General features: G+C 35.3%; 1 protein-coding gene across 1 annotated transcript; it reads right to left on the bottom strand.

Annotated features, from left to right (window-relative positions):
* Positions 1–468: 468 nt before the first annotated feature.
* On the bottom strand, positions 469–4,546 carry LOC149490927 (uncharacterized). Its single transcript, XM_089699955.1, has 5 exons — positions 4,413–4,546; positions 3,651–3,857; positions 2,589–2,672; positions 1,557–1,974; positions 469–634 (listed from the first exon to the last, which is right to left on the bottom strand). The coding sequence occupies exons 1-5, from the start codon at positions 4,450–4,452 to the stop codon at positions 469–471; spliced, it is 915 nt and encodes a 304-aa protein (XP_089556081.1). The 5' UTR covers positions 4,453–4,546.
* Positions 4,547–18,994: the final 14,448 nt, after the last annotated feature.

The following is an 18,994-nucleotide window of genomic DNA, read 5'->3' as shown; positions in this document are numbered from 1 at the left end:
TCATTTTGTTTTCATGCGATGTCCAAGTCGATCTATTTGTTTAAAACGTTAAATATTTTTAATATTGGCATGATAATAACTTATGTAATAACTTAAGACAGAAGGTCCTTCAAGTAGACACTAAATAGATTAACCGACTTGGTATTACATGGATCTCACAACTTTTGACGGTAGAAAGACTGAGCTGCGAGACTTGGGTTTTTTACAGGATGTTTTTGATGGGATCTCACTTCTTTTTGTAGAGCCTTTCTTTTTGATACCATCTACTTCTAACGAATTTTGTTAAAGGTCTTATGATATTTTCTTATTTTTATATGTAGTCTTCCTCTTTTTCTTTTCCGGTACTACTTCCTGAGCTTCAGCCACAGTTTTTCTCAAAGCCCACTCCCTGTCTCTATGGGCTTTTCTCGGAGGCTTTGATGTCTCAATTTTTGACAAGTCTGGACGGTAAATACTTCTTAATCTGTTTTATTCACAAATTGATGATTCCTGCGCTTTAATACTTCCAAAGTCGACATTAATGATATTTAAACCGCCCAGACTTGTAACTCTCGAAAGTGCCACGTAAGCTTGACCGGATGTGAACACTGCAGAACCTATATCCATCAGCGCATTACTTAGGCTTAGGCCCTGACTTTTATGTATAGTTATAGCATAGGTTATACATATGGGAAATTGTTCGCGATGAACATAAGCTCTATTAATAATTTCAATCCCAATCGTAAGCAAATAATATCAGTAAACTAATGAGCAAGCCTTTTAGTCGTAAATGTAATTTATCAATCGAAATTATAAATGAAAATCGCAAACTTATAGGTTAGGTTTCGAGGCACATCCGAACAGCATGAGGGCGCTCGCACGTATGCGTGCGGCTGCCGCTCGCTCGAAGGCATTCACATTTCATTGTTCTGTCATTTTGGCGTATATTTTGCTTGTCAGTCATAGAGTAAAATAGAGGCCAGTCTGTCTGTAAGGAGGCTAGTCGCGCCAACAATTTATATATAACAGATTTAAATTATAATATATTGTTTTATTAGATTTTCGTACTTCAAGACATGTCCAATCATGTGTTTTTCATTACGTCGACCATTTTACAAGTAATAATGTTGTTCAGTTTCATGGGCTAAACACACCCTTACCCACCCTATACCCCCTCCCTTGCCTCATATGGTAGGTACCTATCTACACCTATTAAATTTATAACCACCACCAACCACGGTGGTGGTGTATTTGGAAAACTGGACCGAAATTACAAAATATTTAAGTTTTCCCATGATTAAGACACTAAACTCTATATGTATTCCAAATATGAAGCTTCTAAGTCTGCTAGAAGTGCCTTGGACTTTTGATGATCGGTGAGTCAGTGAGTGACAAAATTTAGAAACTTTAACAAGTTGTCATTCTTAAATTACTGGTTCAAATTGACTGAAATTTTAAATATTCCGTGTTTATACAATGCCGGATTAGTTACTGAAGATTCAGGTTTCTTGCTTTATCCACAACCGAATTATAGGGGGTCGAAAAAGGCCCGAATTGCTTCGAGAAAAGGATGGTACGGCCGTGCCGCTTTTTTTTTGCTCGACTTGGCGGGGGCACTGCCGTGCCCCCAGATTTGGCCTAGAAAACGTTTCATAGCCTTTATTGACGGCAAACAAAAATAGCTACACAAATGTTTGTATGCCTTTGGACTCTTTTTGTATAGAGATAATGACAATATTTTGTCATCAATTGTGAAGCGTCTACCTTTTGGTTTCTTTTTTGACTGCAGCTGCATGTGAAGAAATATCTGAGCGGGTCTTTGCAATCGTTTTATAACTCTTTGGAAAGAGACATCTTCAGAAAACTTTTGCGCCGTTTCTAAACGTTGCTTAAATGAAGCTCCTTTTTTACGCAATCGACATATTTCAGACCGCAGGCGTCTAATTTCGAGTCGATCTGTTGGCACACAGTACATGGGCTTTCGTTTTTGAACATCTGAAAAGTGATAAATTACATGTTACATAGATAGCAGAAAAATACATGACTCGAACGTGACCTTTAACTCGTAGTTAAAGGTCACGTTCTTGAATAAATGTTTTTAAATTAAAATTTTTGTATACAGGATTGTAGTGTGTCAAATTCAAATTCAAAAATTCAAAAAAATCATTTATTTGCAAGTAAACATGGTATACATAGGTGTTAAGATACATTATTACAATTTACAGCATGTTTAGCCGTCATTCAACGGCATGCAAAGTAATACATTATTGATTATATACATTTTACGTGCCACATCTTTCAATTATAATAATTATAATAATTAACATTTATGGTCAAAAAATTCTTTTATGCTATAAAAACAATTTAAGATCAACCATTTCTTTAGATTATTTTTATAGACATTAAATGTTTGGTTTCGTATACATTTAGGAATACGGTTAAATATTTTTATGAGCATGATAGGCCCACTTTTAGAGTAAAGCGTTAATCCCTGCCTACCCTCGATGAGACAACATTGTACGCATATATTTGTAGTTAATTATAGCATATTGGAAGCTACGGGTGGGTAGATAAATTGATGCAGACAATTATGTGAAAAACAATTATACCTTTAAATATCTTTCGATTTAAGTTTACGCAGTAATTGTGCTCCCTTGTTATTGCCGATGCGATAACACCGGCGTAGCTTTCATCTGAAAAATATATAAAATAACATTCGAATTAATATCTATACTAATATTTAAAAGACAAAAGATATGTATTTTTGGATTTTTGTGTTGAATAAACTCAAAAACTATAATATAAAGACTGATTCAAAAAATTCTTTCACATGTGATTCTAGAATCCTACATTATCAGCGTGTAACATAGGGTATGTCGACAACCCGTACGAAGACGGGGCGGACCAGCTTCTCCGCAAGTTTCCCACTTTAAGCTTTTATAGGTACAGTCAGCATCTATTCTAATTATATAAGAATAAAGTGACTCATCAACGCACAGCCCAAACTGCTAAACGTAGGCACTTGAAATTTGGAAGGGATGTACTAAGAAAGGAATCCCAGGGAATGGGAATTAGCGGGAAAAACTTTTTGTATAAAAAATCTAAACCGCTTAAGTTAGACGCTTGAAATTTGGCATACAGGTACCTTAGTAAACTTAAAGCTTAGTTACAAGAGGATATAGCAAAATTCCCTCTTGAACGGGAGTTAGCGGGAAAACACATTTGTATGTAAAGCTAGAATTAAATATTAGGGACTAGAGAACTTCCTAATGGGAAGGAAAACATTCTAAGGCGAAGCGAAGCTCGCGGCGGGTCAGCTAGTCAGATACATATATGCATACCCACCAAAGAGCTCGAAAACATAGAAACATAGCAAGTTAAATAAAAGCTTTAAAAATTCATACCTGTGGTAACAGGAATAGAAGAGCAGGGTTGATTCCCAGTGGCGACAGTGCTAGGGATATTCGGCGGAGTATCAGATGTTGAATTTCAGGACCATCTGATACTCAAAAAATAGCAGAAATAAAACCTTTAATAGGAGCAAAATTACAAAACAAAAATATTTTTTCTTGGTAAAAAAAAAATCAAACAATACCTACTATTATTATTGTGGTTTACATGTGGCAAGTTTTACTTTAATTTTAAATTGAATCTCATATTTATAAACTCACCGTGCAAATGCAGAGTTGGTACAGCCAATGCATTTAAGCGTTTGTAGCGGTTTCTGTGATCATCGATGAAATGAATATCACATATCATCTTCCTTTTATAAAATTGATAATCTGAAGATGTTTCCAGTTTCCCTCCAACAAGATTTACCCAAGCTCTGAAACGTTCAGGAAATTTGTCTGGGTTTGGAAAGTGATGCATAACAACTCCTGAAAAATGTTAATTACCAAAATTAATTAAGAACAACATAAGGTGAAATGCAGTTTCCGCTATCCTATTTGTAAACAGTAAAATATAAAATATCTTGTTAGATCATCTGATTTTAAGGATCTCCTACCAAAAGCATGAGTAGATAGGTTACAGCTCTGGGATCTTACTCTACAACAGTGCTATTCAGCCCCAGTATTCACTAGCTCTGAGCTGATACCCACCTGAACAAGTTAGTAACAAATGGCTGTCACATTAGAGCTCACCAATAAATTATGACTTATGTTTGACATTCATTTGAACCAGCCAAGGTTATTAATGCCCAGAAAGTTATAATAGAGGGGATGATATTCCCAATGGTAAGTTTGATTGAACTTATTAAGGAGAGTAAGGAACATCACAAGTCATTTAAAATAGGTAAGTACCTAGTTCCATTAATGGTGCCTGTAGGACTACCAAACTGACATTTTACTACCACGCCTATGATTTAATTATGCCTACTTGTTTACTTACTACTTGTTGAAAGTCAAAGATATGGTATGAAAGGCAGTACTTACCGGGTGTATACTTGCATCCAAAAGAACAAAGATGAGGCATCGTAATGAGGCTGGTAACAGCAGAAAACACAACACAGATTTAATTAGCGTCCTTTTCGCAACAAACACAACATAAATAGCGTCCCTTTTTGCACCAAATAACGTAAATTGTAGCGTCCTTTCTCGCAAAAACTATAACTGCTATAAGCCGAATCGTCAATGCGACACAAGAAACTGTATTCCGGAACAGCACTTTAACACCAGGAGCGAGGAGCAAGCTCAACTCAGCGTCACGTATGATAAAGGCACTTAATCCAAGAAATAAACACCGAATAGCAATCAAAATGCGTACACGCAAGACCACAACCAGGCACGGCAGGCAGCCATTTTGTGTGATCTCAACGTCAAAATTTAAAACACTGGTGTTGCCATGCTCTAATAAAATGAATTCCCCAATTCTGTTAATGCGTTAGAATGAATTAACGGCTGTGATCCAAAAAATTATAGTAACAGTCACTTATTAAACTAAAAATAAAAGTAATAAGTTAATTGATACACTTAAAATCGTTATTTAAATATTTATAATCGTTATTTAAATATTTATAATCGTTATTTAAATATTTATAATCGTTATTTAAATTCACATGACTGGTTATTTATTCCCATTATTGAAGCAGTTCTTTAGATCTGCAACACCAGGATTGTTTGATTAATTTTCTAGGACAGCGACATCTATTGTGATATTATTCATTTAGCAAGACATGAAGTATTTCTAGTTACAAGAAGAAGATGGCACCTCTATCTTTGCGATCTTGGTAGATCAAGGGCACTGTCCCCCCGCTGTGCACTACTTTACCAGGTCCACCAATCTTTGGCCTTTCTTGCTGGTCATCGACCACACAACCACTAGACGCCTAATAACAGACGAACTGATTCTGTCAACGCATGTGTCTAATAGGACTTATAACCGCTGCCATACGAAACGCAACTATCAGTTTCGGCCAGTTCCGTGATCTGTTAACACGTCCGAAAAAAACCTTTAAAAAAAAGAAACAATGGCTCCTTGTAGTATTAAATGGTGTGGTAAAACGAGTAAAACCTCAAGTTTGCAGAAGGACGGGATTACTTTTCATATGTAAGTAGTTTGTTTGCGTATAATTTAAATATTATTACGAACAATATTTTATCGGAGTTCTTTTTACGCTGGTACTGGTCAATTGACAAAGCGCGTCGATTATAATTGCATCTCTTTCTTTCGTATGCACATGATCACGCATCCCTTTTCTTCTATGGTGTGGCACGTGTAACTAGTGACGTTCCAGTTGTTATCGATAATAATTATCGAAAACTATTTAGGTTCGCGATTTTATAATATTTGTTTTCAAAATTAATGACATGAATGACGTTGCATAATATAGTTATATTATAATATAAAATGATAAGTTTTTGTAATAAAATAATATGAATACTATTTTTAGGTATCCGCAAGATCCGGATATCAAAAAAGAATGGATTGATGCAACTAGACGAGATGACTGGTTTCCGTCAAAATATAGTGTGATTTGTTCGCGCCACTTTACTCCAGATTGCTTTTTAAATACAAAAAGTCGCCGGCGTCTCCTAGGGTCAGCAGTTCCAACATTGTTTTTACCTCTTCTGGTGAGCTTTCTTTGATATATTTTTTCTAAGTGCCATTTTGATACCATACTTACAAAGTTTTATGTATGATATAAATAAATGTACTACAATACATACCCGTATTTAATGGCATAATTAATTCAAAAAAAATATTACTTTTAGAGTAATGAAGAAAATCCAAATGAAGAGAAACCTAGTACCTCTGAAGGGACAACTACTCCAACAAAAAGGAAGAGCTTTCCTGGAAGCCCGTCGATTTATGCTTCACCCATGAAGAAACGTATGTGTAGAAGAATAATAGAGTTAAATGATAAACTTATGCAAAAAAATAAACAATTTAAAAATATGCGGGAAAGAGCGCGGTACATGCGGAAGCGCCTAGCTTCTTTGCAGACTGTTTTAAAGGACTTAGAAGATAAAAACCTAATAAATTCAAGTGACAGCGATTTATTAAGTAGACTTGGTGTGACCAGTAGAGAATTAGTGAAGCGACAGATAATAAAATCTAAAAAAGGTGGTATCACCATTAAGAAAAAATATTCACCAGAACTTAGATCTTTTGCTCTTACCCTTAATTTTTATTCTGCCAAAGCTTATCAGTATGTACGGAAAACCTTTCAGACTTGCCTTCCTTCTGTTAAAACGCTGAGTAAATGGTATCAAACTGTGGACGGCAAACCCGGCTTTACCAAAGAAGCTCTAATTGCTCTTAAAAATAGGACTGCACAATTCGAGGGCCAACTTATAGGGACATTGGTTTTTGATGAGATGAAAATCAAATCAAAAGTTGAATATGTTCCTTCAACACAACGCACTTTTGGATACGTGGAGTTTGGGGGGCAAATTCAAGCTGATTGCTCAAAAGAGTGTACTGAAGCGCTAGTTCTACTGGTAGTTGGCTTAAATAGCAGATTTAAAGTGCCAATAGGATATTTCTTAACAGATGGAACCAGTGCTGAACAAAAAAAAAAATTTGGTGTTACAAGCTATTGATTTATGTTACCAAAGTAATCTTTTAATAAAAGCAGTAACATTTGATGGGTGTCCTACAAATATCAGAATGGCAAAATTATTAGGATGTGTGTTCAGCGAAGACAATTTCAGAACATGGTTTAATCATCCTACGATAGATAATCACGTTTATGTGTTTTTAGATCCCGTACACATGTTAAAGCTAGTTAGAAACAGCTTTGAATTTTACCAACAGTTCAAAAATAGTGACGGGAAAGTCATAAAATGGGAGTATATTAAATTACTTCACCAGTTACAGGAAAGAGAGCAGTTTCATTTAGCTAATAAATTACGTCTTTCTCATATAGAATTCAAACAAAATGTGATGAAAGTCAAACTAGCTGCACAATTGTTTAGTCGCAGTGTCGCCACAGCATTGCGATTTTGTCATTGCGAATTGAAACTTCCAGAATTCCAAGATGTAGCCGCTACTGTAGACATGCTATTACTAATTAACGACTTATTTGATATTCTAGATTCGCGAGTTCACGGGTACGGATTTAAACGGGCTCTTAACAAAGACAATGCACCTGCTGTGTTTGAGAGACTACAAGAATGTAAAAAATATATTTTAAACTTGTCTACTGTAATAAAAAATAAAGATACAAAACTAATTAAAACAAATAGGTACACGGGGTTTATTGGATTTTGCGTTGCAATTGAAAGTGCTTCGGGAATGTATCACGATTTAGTCGAAAATGAAAATGCATTTATCAATTACATACCATTTAATAAGATTTCACAGGATCACTTAGAATTATTTTTTTCTAATATAAGATCATATGGTGGTAGTTGTGAAAATCCAACGCCCAGGCTGTTTGAGGCTATTTATAAAAAAACAATCATACACGCGGAGTTAATGGATGTTGCCACGGGCAATTGTGTTCCTTAAGAACAAATAGGTATATTGAACTGCTCATCCGCATTAACAAGAATAAACTTGACGACGACTTTAGATGACAAGCGTTCCATAAGCACCAGTGAAACAGAGAGCATAGATGACTTGAATCGTGCACTTGAAAGGATCACTCTCTCTCTGTTTTCTGAAAGAGCAGTAGAATACATTGCCGGTTTTGTGTCCAGTTCTCTAATAGAGAAAATAAAATGCAAAACGTGTATTGGCGCTTTGGTGTCCATAGAGCAAGACTTTTGTAAGTTATCCGGTACTCTAATAGCTTACAGAGATAAAGGTGGCCTAATATATCCATCGTTAGATGTGGTAATTTGTAATCGTTCTGAAAAAATTATCAAAGCATATTTAAATAAAATACCGAAGAACTATCAACGCAAAACTGATATCCTGGTGAATAAGACCTTAAGCAGTTTTATTGGTGAGGAATTATTTATTAATATAAGACAACATCAATTTGATTCGGATGTAACAAACCATTTAATAGATTTAGCAATGAGCGTTATGCACAAATACATTTCCACGAGACTAGCGTTTCTTACAAAATCTGCTACCACCAAACCAACTGTTCGCAGGATATACACTAAGTTGATACATTTTAAAAATAACTAGCGGTCCGCCCCGGCTTCGCCCGTGGTTTATGTTTACGTTTTCTCTACATAAGAACCATCCTCGTACTTCAAGGAATATAATAAAAAAAGAATTATCGAAATCGGTTCAGCCGTTTTCGAGTTATGCGCTTACCAACACATTTTGCGATTCATTTTTAAGGTTCCGTACCTCAAAAAGAAAAAACGGAACCCTTATAGGATCACTTTGTTGTCCGTCTGTCCGTCCGTCCGTCCGTCTGTCAAGACCCTTTTTCTCAGGAACGCGTGGAGGTATGAAGCTGAAATTTATATCAATTACTCAGGTCTACTGTCCCTTGAGCTGTGAAAAAAATCAAACTTCTAAGCCAACGCAATCAAAAGATACAGCCGTTTATGCCGCAAATTTTCGACACTTCCTTCCCGTGAACTCAGAATCTTGAAATTTGGTACGAAGCAACGTCTTATAGCATAGATAAAGGAAAAATTACGAAAACCATAAATTTTTAGTTACATCACATAATATATATTTTTTTTAATAATTTTAAACTTACTACCCATTTCCTCATAAACGCGTAGAGGTATTAAATTGAAATTCATACCAAATACTCAGGTCTATTATAATACCTTTAAGCTGTAACAAAATCAAACTTCTATGTCAACGCAATCAAAAGAAACAGCAATTTGTAAACCTTGCAGGTTTGTAGGAACCATCGGTGCGCGAGTCCGACTCGCACTTGGCCGGTTTTTTTTATATACATATAAGATTAATCATCATAAAAAAATAATTCATATACTTTACTCACATTCTCACATTACATTATTATTATTATTTTGACATTGGTCTCAGACTGGGGTAAACTTGTAAAATACTTTTAGTAAATAAAAATAACTTTCTTAAGAAAATGACTTTTATTTTTTCTTAACACAAATGGCAGTTGAGCTGATCTTTAATTTTACTGATAACTAAAAGTGTGTGAAAAAAGTGTGAAGAAAACCAGAAGCAAACCATAGTCAGTAGTAGTAGTAGTTATTATGTCCATCAGAGTTGGACTGGTTTTTATTAATACGTATTAAAATCGTATTCAATTTCCAATGATAAAGTATGTATATACAAAATACCTATATCGATAAAGTACGTGAATACAAAATATATCGATATACAAATTTACTATGTTCCATCACTAGGACATTTGGTGACCTTGAATTAGCCAATGAGAAAGCAGCGCCCCGCTTCACCATACTTCAGATTGTTGACAGATTGAACTTCGTGCATAAAAGCTAACATTAGGCGTCTAGTGGTTGTGTGGTCGATGTTGCTGGTTTTCCAGCTGGTGGACTAGTACTGTCTCCCGGCAATAATTGTACCAGTCACAAATTGTTGCTTCGGAGACTGCTATGCCACGTGACCTGGAGCTGCACTCAATCCTGGCTTGATAATAATCATAGTCACGGGCATAGCAGTACATTTTTTTTTAAACCACGGGGAGTGGCAGCTTAATATTTTCAAACCAGGTCCCTATCGACCTGGCAACCAATCGTTTGTTGCAGCTCTTTGTTCTGCAAACAAATGATCCAACCGAACCTTTTGATGTTCAAATAATACGCTTAACGAATTCTGGAAGTGATGACAAGAAATATAGTTGTATTCAAATGAGTATGGTGACTTCTAATGGGTTAATAAAATAGCACACTTTCCTTCATATGAATATTGTAATTTCTTATGAATACTGTAATTCTGACCTTATGTCATGCAGTCTATTGTGACCCTCCCCAAACATTCTGTATAGCCCTATCTGAAAAAACTCAAAAATGTCAGAACGCACAATAAATTCACAAGAATTCTTTAAAAATATACTTTAAGTGTACTTAAGTACTTACCTATGGAAACTGACGGTATACATAAACGCTACTCAAGCAATTTCAATCCGTGATTAGGCAAGCAGTCCTCAAATGTTTACATAATGGCAACATCCTGCTAGAAAAAGTTGTACTCAGTACGTTCTCTGTTACAAAATAATTTAGGTCACGTGTTTTGTTCGTTTTACGCAGTCTTGTTGCAAATAAATCTTTTGTATTATTATTCTATTATTATTATAATTATTTTATTAATAAAATAAGGATATATTATTGAATAGTTGAAGGAATAATTATTGATAAGAATTTGGAGAGCTATAAGAATTTTGTCCAAAGGCTGTATGGCTCGGTTTCTTTTTGTCAACGGCTTAATGGTACTACACAAACAAAGAGTAACGCTAGCTCTTCACTCTCGTCGAGGTTAGGCGAGGCGAGGTGCGAGGTTAAGCAAGGAGAGACAACACGAGGTTGTATCCATCTTCACTCTCGCCTTTGTTCATTTCTCTGTGTCGCGAGTATAAATAAATAAATAATAAAATAAAATTGTTTTATTTCAGGAAATATTGGGTTCCCATATGCAAGTAACAATGTGAATTGTACAAAATAAAAAAAAAAAAAATTAATTAAAATTTTTATAATGTATAATGGACGTGATCGTAGTGACAAGTGCCGCAACTCTATGCGTCTTTGCGTATATGAATTTTGTTAAAGTATATCACACTTATAAAGTTAAAAAGCGTTAGAGAAGAAGGCGATGGTGGATAACATCTATACACCGTAACAGAACAAGGTATGAGTCACTTGCAGTTTTATTTTTCAGTTGAAAATACAATAACTAAGCGATTTCATTCATTAATTTTAAAAATATGCCCTTAACTGTAAATGTAATTGTCCGTAAATGTAATTAATAACACTCAACACTGCTTAAAAATACTTTACTATTGTAATAATAACAATTGAATTACGTTGTTGTATTCATTTTCAGAGAATTTATGGATAGCAAGCTCACTGAACTACTGGGGAATTTGATAATTTCACACAAATGTCAACATCCGATTTTGAATACCTACTAAGTAAAGTTTCATCTATTATTGTTAAAAAAGATAGCCAACTGAGAGAAGCAGTACCAGCTAAAAAAAGATTAGCAATAACTATAAGGTTTTTGGCAACAGGAGACTCCTATAAAAGTCTTCATTATTTATTCAAAGTCTCCAGTCAACTGATATCAAAGATAGTGATCGAAGTTTGTGATTCTCTAAACGAAGTTCTCAAGGATCAAATAAAGGTATCATAAAGTATTTAATGTATTTAAATAAATAAAACAGTAGGTACTTATTACGTGTTAATAAAACTTTTTATTCTCATAATCAAGATGAAGTAGTGCAAATATATGTGTATATGTAAAAATAGAATCATTAATCATTTTGCGAATATGATTTGTATCCAGAATTATAAAGTGCTTCGTCTATTATATTTCGTTGAGTAGCAATTGTTTCTTCAGTTAAATCTCTATTAGACGCAGTACGTTGAAATTGTATTTGGCTGACTTTGGGTAATACTTCCATCGCTCAAAATATGAAGCAAACTTGGTTTTAAAACCCTGTAAGTTGATGTAGGCTGTGTCTGTGTTACATTCTGATATGTTTCATCGTCCAAAATGTGTAATGTAGGTGGTTCTGGAACACTTTCTGACGTTATATTGTGAGCCATTGTCTTAGTCAGCGTTTAGTGTTTAGTTTTACTAGTTGAAATTGTTGTCACGGGTTTAACACTATGTATGTCAGTGCAGTCAAACTTATGGGGCGACGGTTGCTCACTGTCACTTTTTGAACACTGACATACATATTTATTGGTCAGCGACTCACAGCGATCCATATTTTCATTGCTCAACTTAATCAAGTAATCTGCCTCTTGTATATGCTCGTTAATTTGCAATTGGGCAGCAGAATATTTCTGGTTGACATCATTTAACATATGACTTAAAGAGTCTATCTTCTCCTTTAATTCATTTGTTTCTACATCATACAAGATTTTATAATATTCTAGATCCCTATGATATTTATCTAACTCTTCAACCAGGTTTTTATTGACTTTCTTTAATTGAACTACATTTTTTAAAGAACTCTTTCTAACAATTGGCTGGGTACGCTTGATAAACTTACTTAATCTAAGGTATTTTTTCAACTTCTTATGGGAAGAGAAATTGATTTTTTTAAAGTTTACAGAGCCACTTAACTGTCCACATTCAATTAATTCATCATGAAGACTACTTGGTGTGCTGCATTGCCGCTTGGGATTTTCCTCTTGCGCTTCCATTAAGCTACATTCCAACTCAGCGATACGGCTTAGAGCTTTCTCATGATCACTAGAGCACTGCTGGACCACTAGAGCACTGTGTCCACAACGTCTTGTAGGGCTTTGCACTTGTCTTCACTATAAATGTATTTCATGTGTAGTTCAGCCAGCTCGGCCTTCAGAAGAGAGTTCTTTTTTATAATTTCTTGAATCTCTAATAATTCACTATCATCCCGCTCTTGTATGAATTTTTCACATAAAGATTGTGAAGCTTTCAGATCATGGAGTGTAGCTTTTAATTTATTCTCCATGTCCTTAGCTACTGCCTTGCGGGTCAGCATGTTGTACTTTTTAGTTGCTGAAACAGATGAAAGGAAATGTATGAGATAAGTATATTTGGATACTATTATGATAGTATTAAATGTTGATAAGTGATTAACGGTATGATGTAGTAAAGAGTAAAGAATAATATTGTCTGGGGCTATAAGTTTTTGTCTTCTAAATTGCTTCCAACTTGTCAAGCAAAGTGAGACGGTAACTTTTGTGCCAATGTATTAAATGTGACGTAGCTCATTAAATATGAGCGGTATTGGTATTACAAATGAATGTAAGTGTTGTTTATAATTAAATATGAAATTATTAAACTAGTACTCCCCTGGTTTATCGAAGATGTTTGAATTAGGATAACCGTTGACACGTTGACCTCCGCGTTATACAAAACGTTGCGTAGATCCCATAGGTGTGTTTCACAATAATTTTCACTTGTATATCAATGTTATGGTTAATTATTACTAATATTTTCTATTTATATGCACTATACAATTAGTTTTAAATAATTTTTTAATTTAAAATCTAACAGCTGATGTTAACTTTGCTGTTGACACCTGTCACCTTCTTGTTGGTGGATATAGATGTAGATACCACTTTTCGCATTGATAAGATTTTGTCGTCACTTATGTATTTTCGCAGTGCTTTTGGATACTTAGTGTCTTTGCCTGAAACAGCGAAAAGTCATTAGTGTTATTAACTTTTAAACTATCGCATTGCATGGTGCTTGTGGCCACAGCCGGTGCAACTTGGTCAAAGCGTCAAGCAAAAAAAAAGGTATGTCACTACCTACACTACGTTCCGCGATCAACCTCGTCAGTATTAGTAGTACATGAAGTTATTAGAATAGATTGAAGGGAGCTATGAGAGTAATTTGTAGGGGTAAGTGTGGTTGTAGATGGTTGGTAATAAAATGATAAATAGCTACCTAAAGCCCTTAATTTGTTGCACATGTTGCGTAAAAGGTGATTACGGCACTCTTTTTTGCCAACGACTGTGAGTCCAGGATATGGGTCGGCTGCCAATATCTTGGAATAAGTCGAGGAATCCCCATCGGCAATTAGCCTACCATAAATAAGTCCGTACATGTCCATGGATGCCTTAAACCCTTCGCATATAATTGCAGATTCCATCCCACTGGACGAGCCTTCATAATTCTTGTAGCATACATGCATTTTTGGCTCGACTTCACATTTTTTTGCTCTTGAACATATCAAACAATACTTATTTTTTACACCAATAAATAGAACTTCACCAAATCGTCGACCTACGATTGCTGCGACTCCAGACATTGCGCTATAATTGGTGCCATAAGAGCGCTTGCTCCAAGCGCCATCAGCATAAACGTCTATAACTGGTATACCGTTTATCAATTTGCCATCATCTATAGCAGCTGTGCGCTCTCTTTCAGCTGCCAATGCCATCGTCTCATCTGCAATCTCCTCCCATTCGTCGAAAATTCTGTTCTGAGTCTTAGCATAAAACTTCTCATTAAATACTGGTATATCCATAGCTGACATGACTTCCTCAAATTGTGAATATCCTATACCACACGCTACCATTCCTGACGTTGCAGCCAAGTTGATTTCAACCCGCTCTCTTTCAGGCATCACATTGCTAGGGTTATCGGAGGATAGCTCGAATTTCTTTTTGCATAATTCGCACTCAAACAAAAATGTGGACGCTAAACCCTTACGCCTTTCCCGTAGGAAAATTAAATGCCTGTAGTTGCATTCAAATAAAGATTCATGGTCAATTTCTTTTAATTGTTGGAAAAAATAGTCGATGTCCACTATTCTCCTGCCACTAATTTCTTTGAAGTCCGATTTATTCTCAGGCAGTATGATAAGTTCATCCTCTAAATTGTCTGTTGACCTATAAGTTAAAAATAAAACTAATCATAATGTATATAACAAATCTCTCAATTATTATTTGAAAGAAAAAGAAAAAACACTTATTTCTAGGAAAAGGTACACACACAAGAAGAAAACACAAAAAAAAGAAGAAAGAAAGTACGATACATAATAAAATTAGACATAAATTAGACGCCATGTTTGTTGAGAATCTGGTACTGTGTGTGCACTGCATTTCCAGAAAAGGGTCTTGACTCAGCTTTCTGCCATAATCGCAGCAAGCTGCGACTACAGCGCTGGTATTCTGTCAAGACCGAATGGAGGGTGTGCTTTCGACTTTCCACTGATTTGCTACACAAAAATAATAATATAAATAATAAATAGATTTAACTAATACAAATAATAGATATTAATAAATAAATAAATATGAATATGAATTTAAATGATAAGAGATGCGGTGTTGATTGGTTGATTGGTGCTATAAATACTATGCAGTAACTACTGTCTTGCCAGAAGTAGATGTTTTAACTTTTGTTTAAGGGGGCGCATAAAGCAAAATAACCAATATTCTATTAGATGATACGTGTAATATGCAAGACCAAATCTAAAAAATAAAATATATATCAAACTAGATGATATGTTCAACGATTCTGTTTAATCAAAAACATAAAATATTAAAATTTACTCGATAAAAAAAATCACCAAGTTAGCTCTAATTTTCACACTTTTACGTTTTCTACTTGATAATACTTATTATGATTTTTTTTTCATAAACAATTATATTAAAACATTTGCAAGATATTTGTCAGAGCATTTTGTGTAATTACTTTTAGTTTTGGTTTTATCTGCGATAAACCACTTTTGGCGCTCTTTTTTTCTCGAGATAAACGTTTGATTTTGTCACGTTTTCCGGAAGAGCTATAATGGCTCTTCCGGAAACCTGATTGGTACTTTGGTAAGATATTATTCTCTTCACAATAAATAACTATTTGATTGTACACGATTCTTTCCAATAATTTTGAAAAATATGGAAGCAAACTAATTGGCCTTAGGTCTTTAAATTCTGAAGGTTCATTGTTTTTAGGTAGTGGTCGGACTAAAGCTATCTTCCAAGCAGATGGAAAATTAAAGTTTCAAGTGAACGATTTAGAATAGCGGTCATGGCTTTTAATGTGGTTGGCAATGTAAGCAAAATCATCTCTCTCGATATTTTATCGTGGCCTTGCGCATTCGATTTTATCGCAAGTATTAGCTTCCCCACGGTTTCCTCGTATTTTCCTCCTATTTAATTACTTATATGTAAAATACCGTCCTTTATCATCGATGGTATAACTACACTATTGTAAATTTTTACATCTTATAGCTTTGACACTCACTCTTGTGCAGTTTCTGAACGCAAGGCGCTAGAAGTGGTTGGCAATAGGTCAGCATACATAGGAGTCAGTTCCATTGATGTACATTGGTCAAGTGAAAATTGAGTTCTGCAATATAAGTATATACTATTATATCTTTAAAAAGCACGTTGGTCATAATTAGTTACTCCCTTATGATTTGATAAATGAATTCCTTACGCTGATAAATTTACACTAGACGTAGATGGCACTTGAACAGGACTCACTGAACGCAATTCTGTTATATTTGTTTGTCCAACCAATGCTCGTAATCTGTAAAATAGTAAGTCTTCTATATTATTTTAATCTATCAAATGTAAGTAACCTCCAAATATGTATTCAAATATCCCTTAGTATCGTTCCCAATAATATTAATAAAATTATACCGATAGAAGTCAATGCCGACACCCGGTGTACGGTGACCCTTATTAGCATTCATATTCATAGGTACTAAGAAAACAATAAATTGTATCGATAGTAATCGATACGAGGTGATACCGATACTTGGTCAAGTGTACAGTGACCCTTATTAGCAATCCTCTTCGGGAAGCGTCTTTGTTGTAAAACTCTGTTATGATTTTTTAAATAAATAAATAAATAAATAAATGATATTGCGATGTCAGACATCCACGCGGGGGAAGCCGCGAGCTGCAGCTAGCAAAGTATATTAAAAACTTCAGGCGCATTTTGTCTATGAATATCTCAAAAAGTAAAAAACTAAAAAGACCAAATTTATTTTTCAGATATTTTTACTTTCTACCAAGATTATGAAAAGATAATAAAAAACCGGCCAAGAGCGTGTCGGGCCACGCTCAGTGTAGGGTTCCGTAGTTTCTAGCCTGTAACAATAAGTGTCCCTACCACAGAGATGACCGACAGATCGTATTTGTGGAAAAAAACTAACCTTCGAGAAAAAACCTAAAACCTGAAATTTTTCAAAAACTGTTCAACCAATCTAGTTCAAAATAATTTTCCTAGAAAGTTTACATAAAGTCCTACTTATGAGACTTTTTTCAGATTTTAAAGTTAGAGGGGGGGGACGCTTTGTTTTTTCCTTTCGGCGCGATTATTTCAGAAAATATTGATATTATCAAAAAATGATCTTAGCAAACCCCTATTAATTTTTTGATACCTATCCAACAATACATCACACGTTAGGGTAAAAATTAAAAAAAAAAGGTACCCTAATAAAAATGTTTTCTCCTATTTTTATTTTTGCACTTTGTCGACGTGATTGATATACATATTGATACCAAATTTCAGCTTTCTAGTGCTAACGGTCTCTGGGATTATCCGCGGACAGATAGACAGACAGACAGACATGGCGAAACTATAGATTCTCTTACTTTAGTCCTTTGTCTTCTGTATGTCGACATTAAATTATCACGCTTCTTTTTTATTTCCTTCAATGAGATTGTTCCATCCTTTAACTGGGTTTTTATGCGGTTCCATGCATCGTATGCATCGGTTTTATTTTTATGTTCTGGCGCTGAAGAATTCCATAAAGTTGGTTCATTTTGATAAAGATTCAAAAATTCAAATTTCAAAAATTTGTTCGTTCGTCCACTCCATTTTCGCAACCAAAACACTACTACTCGCGGCAGCGTATGAACAAGTTGTGACCTGTCGGTCTGTGATGACACGGACGCGCTCGGACCGCGCCGCACGAGCTCGCACCGCACCTTTGAAAAAACCGACTCGCGACGGATACGGCGCACCGCCACAGACGCGCCTGTGCTACCACGGACGAGTCCCTTCCCACGGTGCGTAGGTGCGAGCTGGTCCGCGTCCGTCCGCGACATCGCAGACCGTGGGAAGCCACCTTAAGGGTTCCTAGTTGACTACGGAACCCTAAAAAGGGTACCTAGACATTCCGCATTATGTGGTTGGTAGGTTGATACTTACTGAGATAGATTGTTTTGGGCGATCCTTCTTTTCCGCAAACGGGATATCTTCCTTCCTCTAAAGCTTTTATTGCCCATTGTATATCAAAATGTAATCACTGCCGAAATGGGTATATTATTTGCGAAGTTCGCACAGAGTGGCGAGCGCGACGATGCAGTACGTGTCTACTCGCGACGAGGGCTCGTGGCCGTCTGAGACAGCTACTTCTGCATCGTAGGCGCGAGCGCTGTATGTTTTACTTAATAATAAAAAAAAGCTTCTATTTTAGAAAAACCCTCTGTACTACCATATGGGATTTGACGTACAGTTTATGAAAATATAGATTTTACTTGTTCTTCCCTTACAATCGCCGTAAAATTGTAAAATTGTAACAAATTCACGATTTTTAACGATTTTCAGGATTTTTTTCTATCGAGGCAAATTACTCTAATCGTGTTTCCACGTGTATGACAATACAAGGCATATCTTCATCTTTACGATGGTAGGAATATCATTCCATAGAATTAAGAGTTTGATACCAAAAAACTGTTTCAAAGACACCTCTGTCGCCATATTTTACGCTTCTTAACTTACCACTTCGTCTTAAAGTATCTTACTGAAGCTGGCGTAATGATGGATGTATGGAAGGTTAAAAATAAGACAAAGTTTATATTTAAAAAAATGATTTTCAAACACTGGTTTGCATTTAAATTGTAGAAATCTAATCATTAAAATCTTAGTCCAAAGGATTTACAGAATCAGGGATTATCTCTATTTCTGATGTCGCAGAATGATCAGAACTTTCATTATGCTCTTATTAATTTTCACTTTCCCCACTGCTATCTGCTAC

The sequence above is a fragment of the Colias philodice genome, chromosome 1 (assembly GCF_061535455.1).
Source record: "Colias philodice isolate Cphi_HAF_F1 chromosome 1, ilColPhil1 Martin Lab GWU primary, whole genome shotgun sequence".
Taxonomy (NCBI): Eukaryota; Metazoa; Arthropoda; class Insecta; order Lepidoptera; family Pieridae; genus Colias; species Colias philodice.
The sequence above is the reverse complement of the archived record's forward strand: the minus strand, read 5'-3'. Positions and strand labels throughout refer to the sequence as shown.

Coding starts and splice junctions, on each gene's coding strand:
- LOC149490927 (XM_089699955.1), bottom strand. CDS start 4,452: ATGCCTCATCTTTGTTCTTTTGGATGCAAGTATACACCCG. Junction 1,975..2,588: donor AAATCGAAAGATATTTAAAG/GTATAATTGTTT, acceptor ATCACTTTTCAG/ATGTTCAAAAACGAAAGCCC. Junction 635..1,556: donor AAAAAAAAAGCGGCACGGCC/GTACCATCCTTT, acceptor TATACATAAAAG/TCAGGGCCTAAGCCTAAGTA.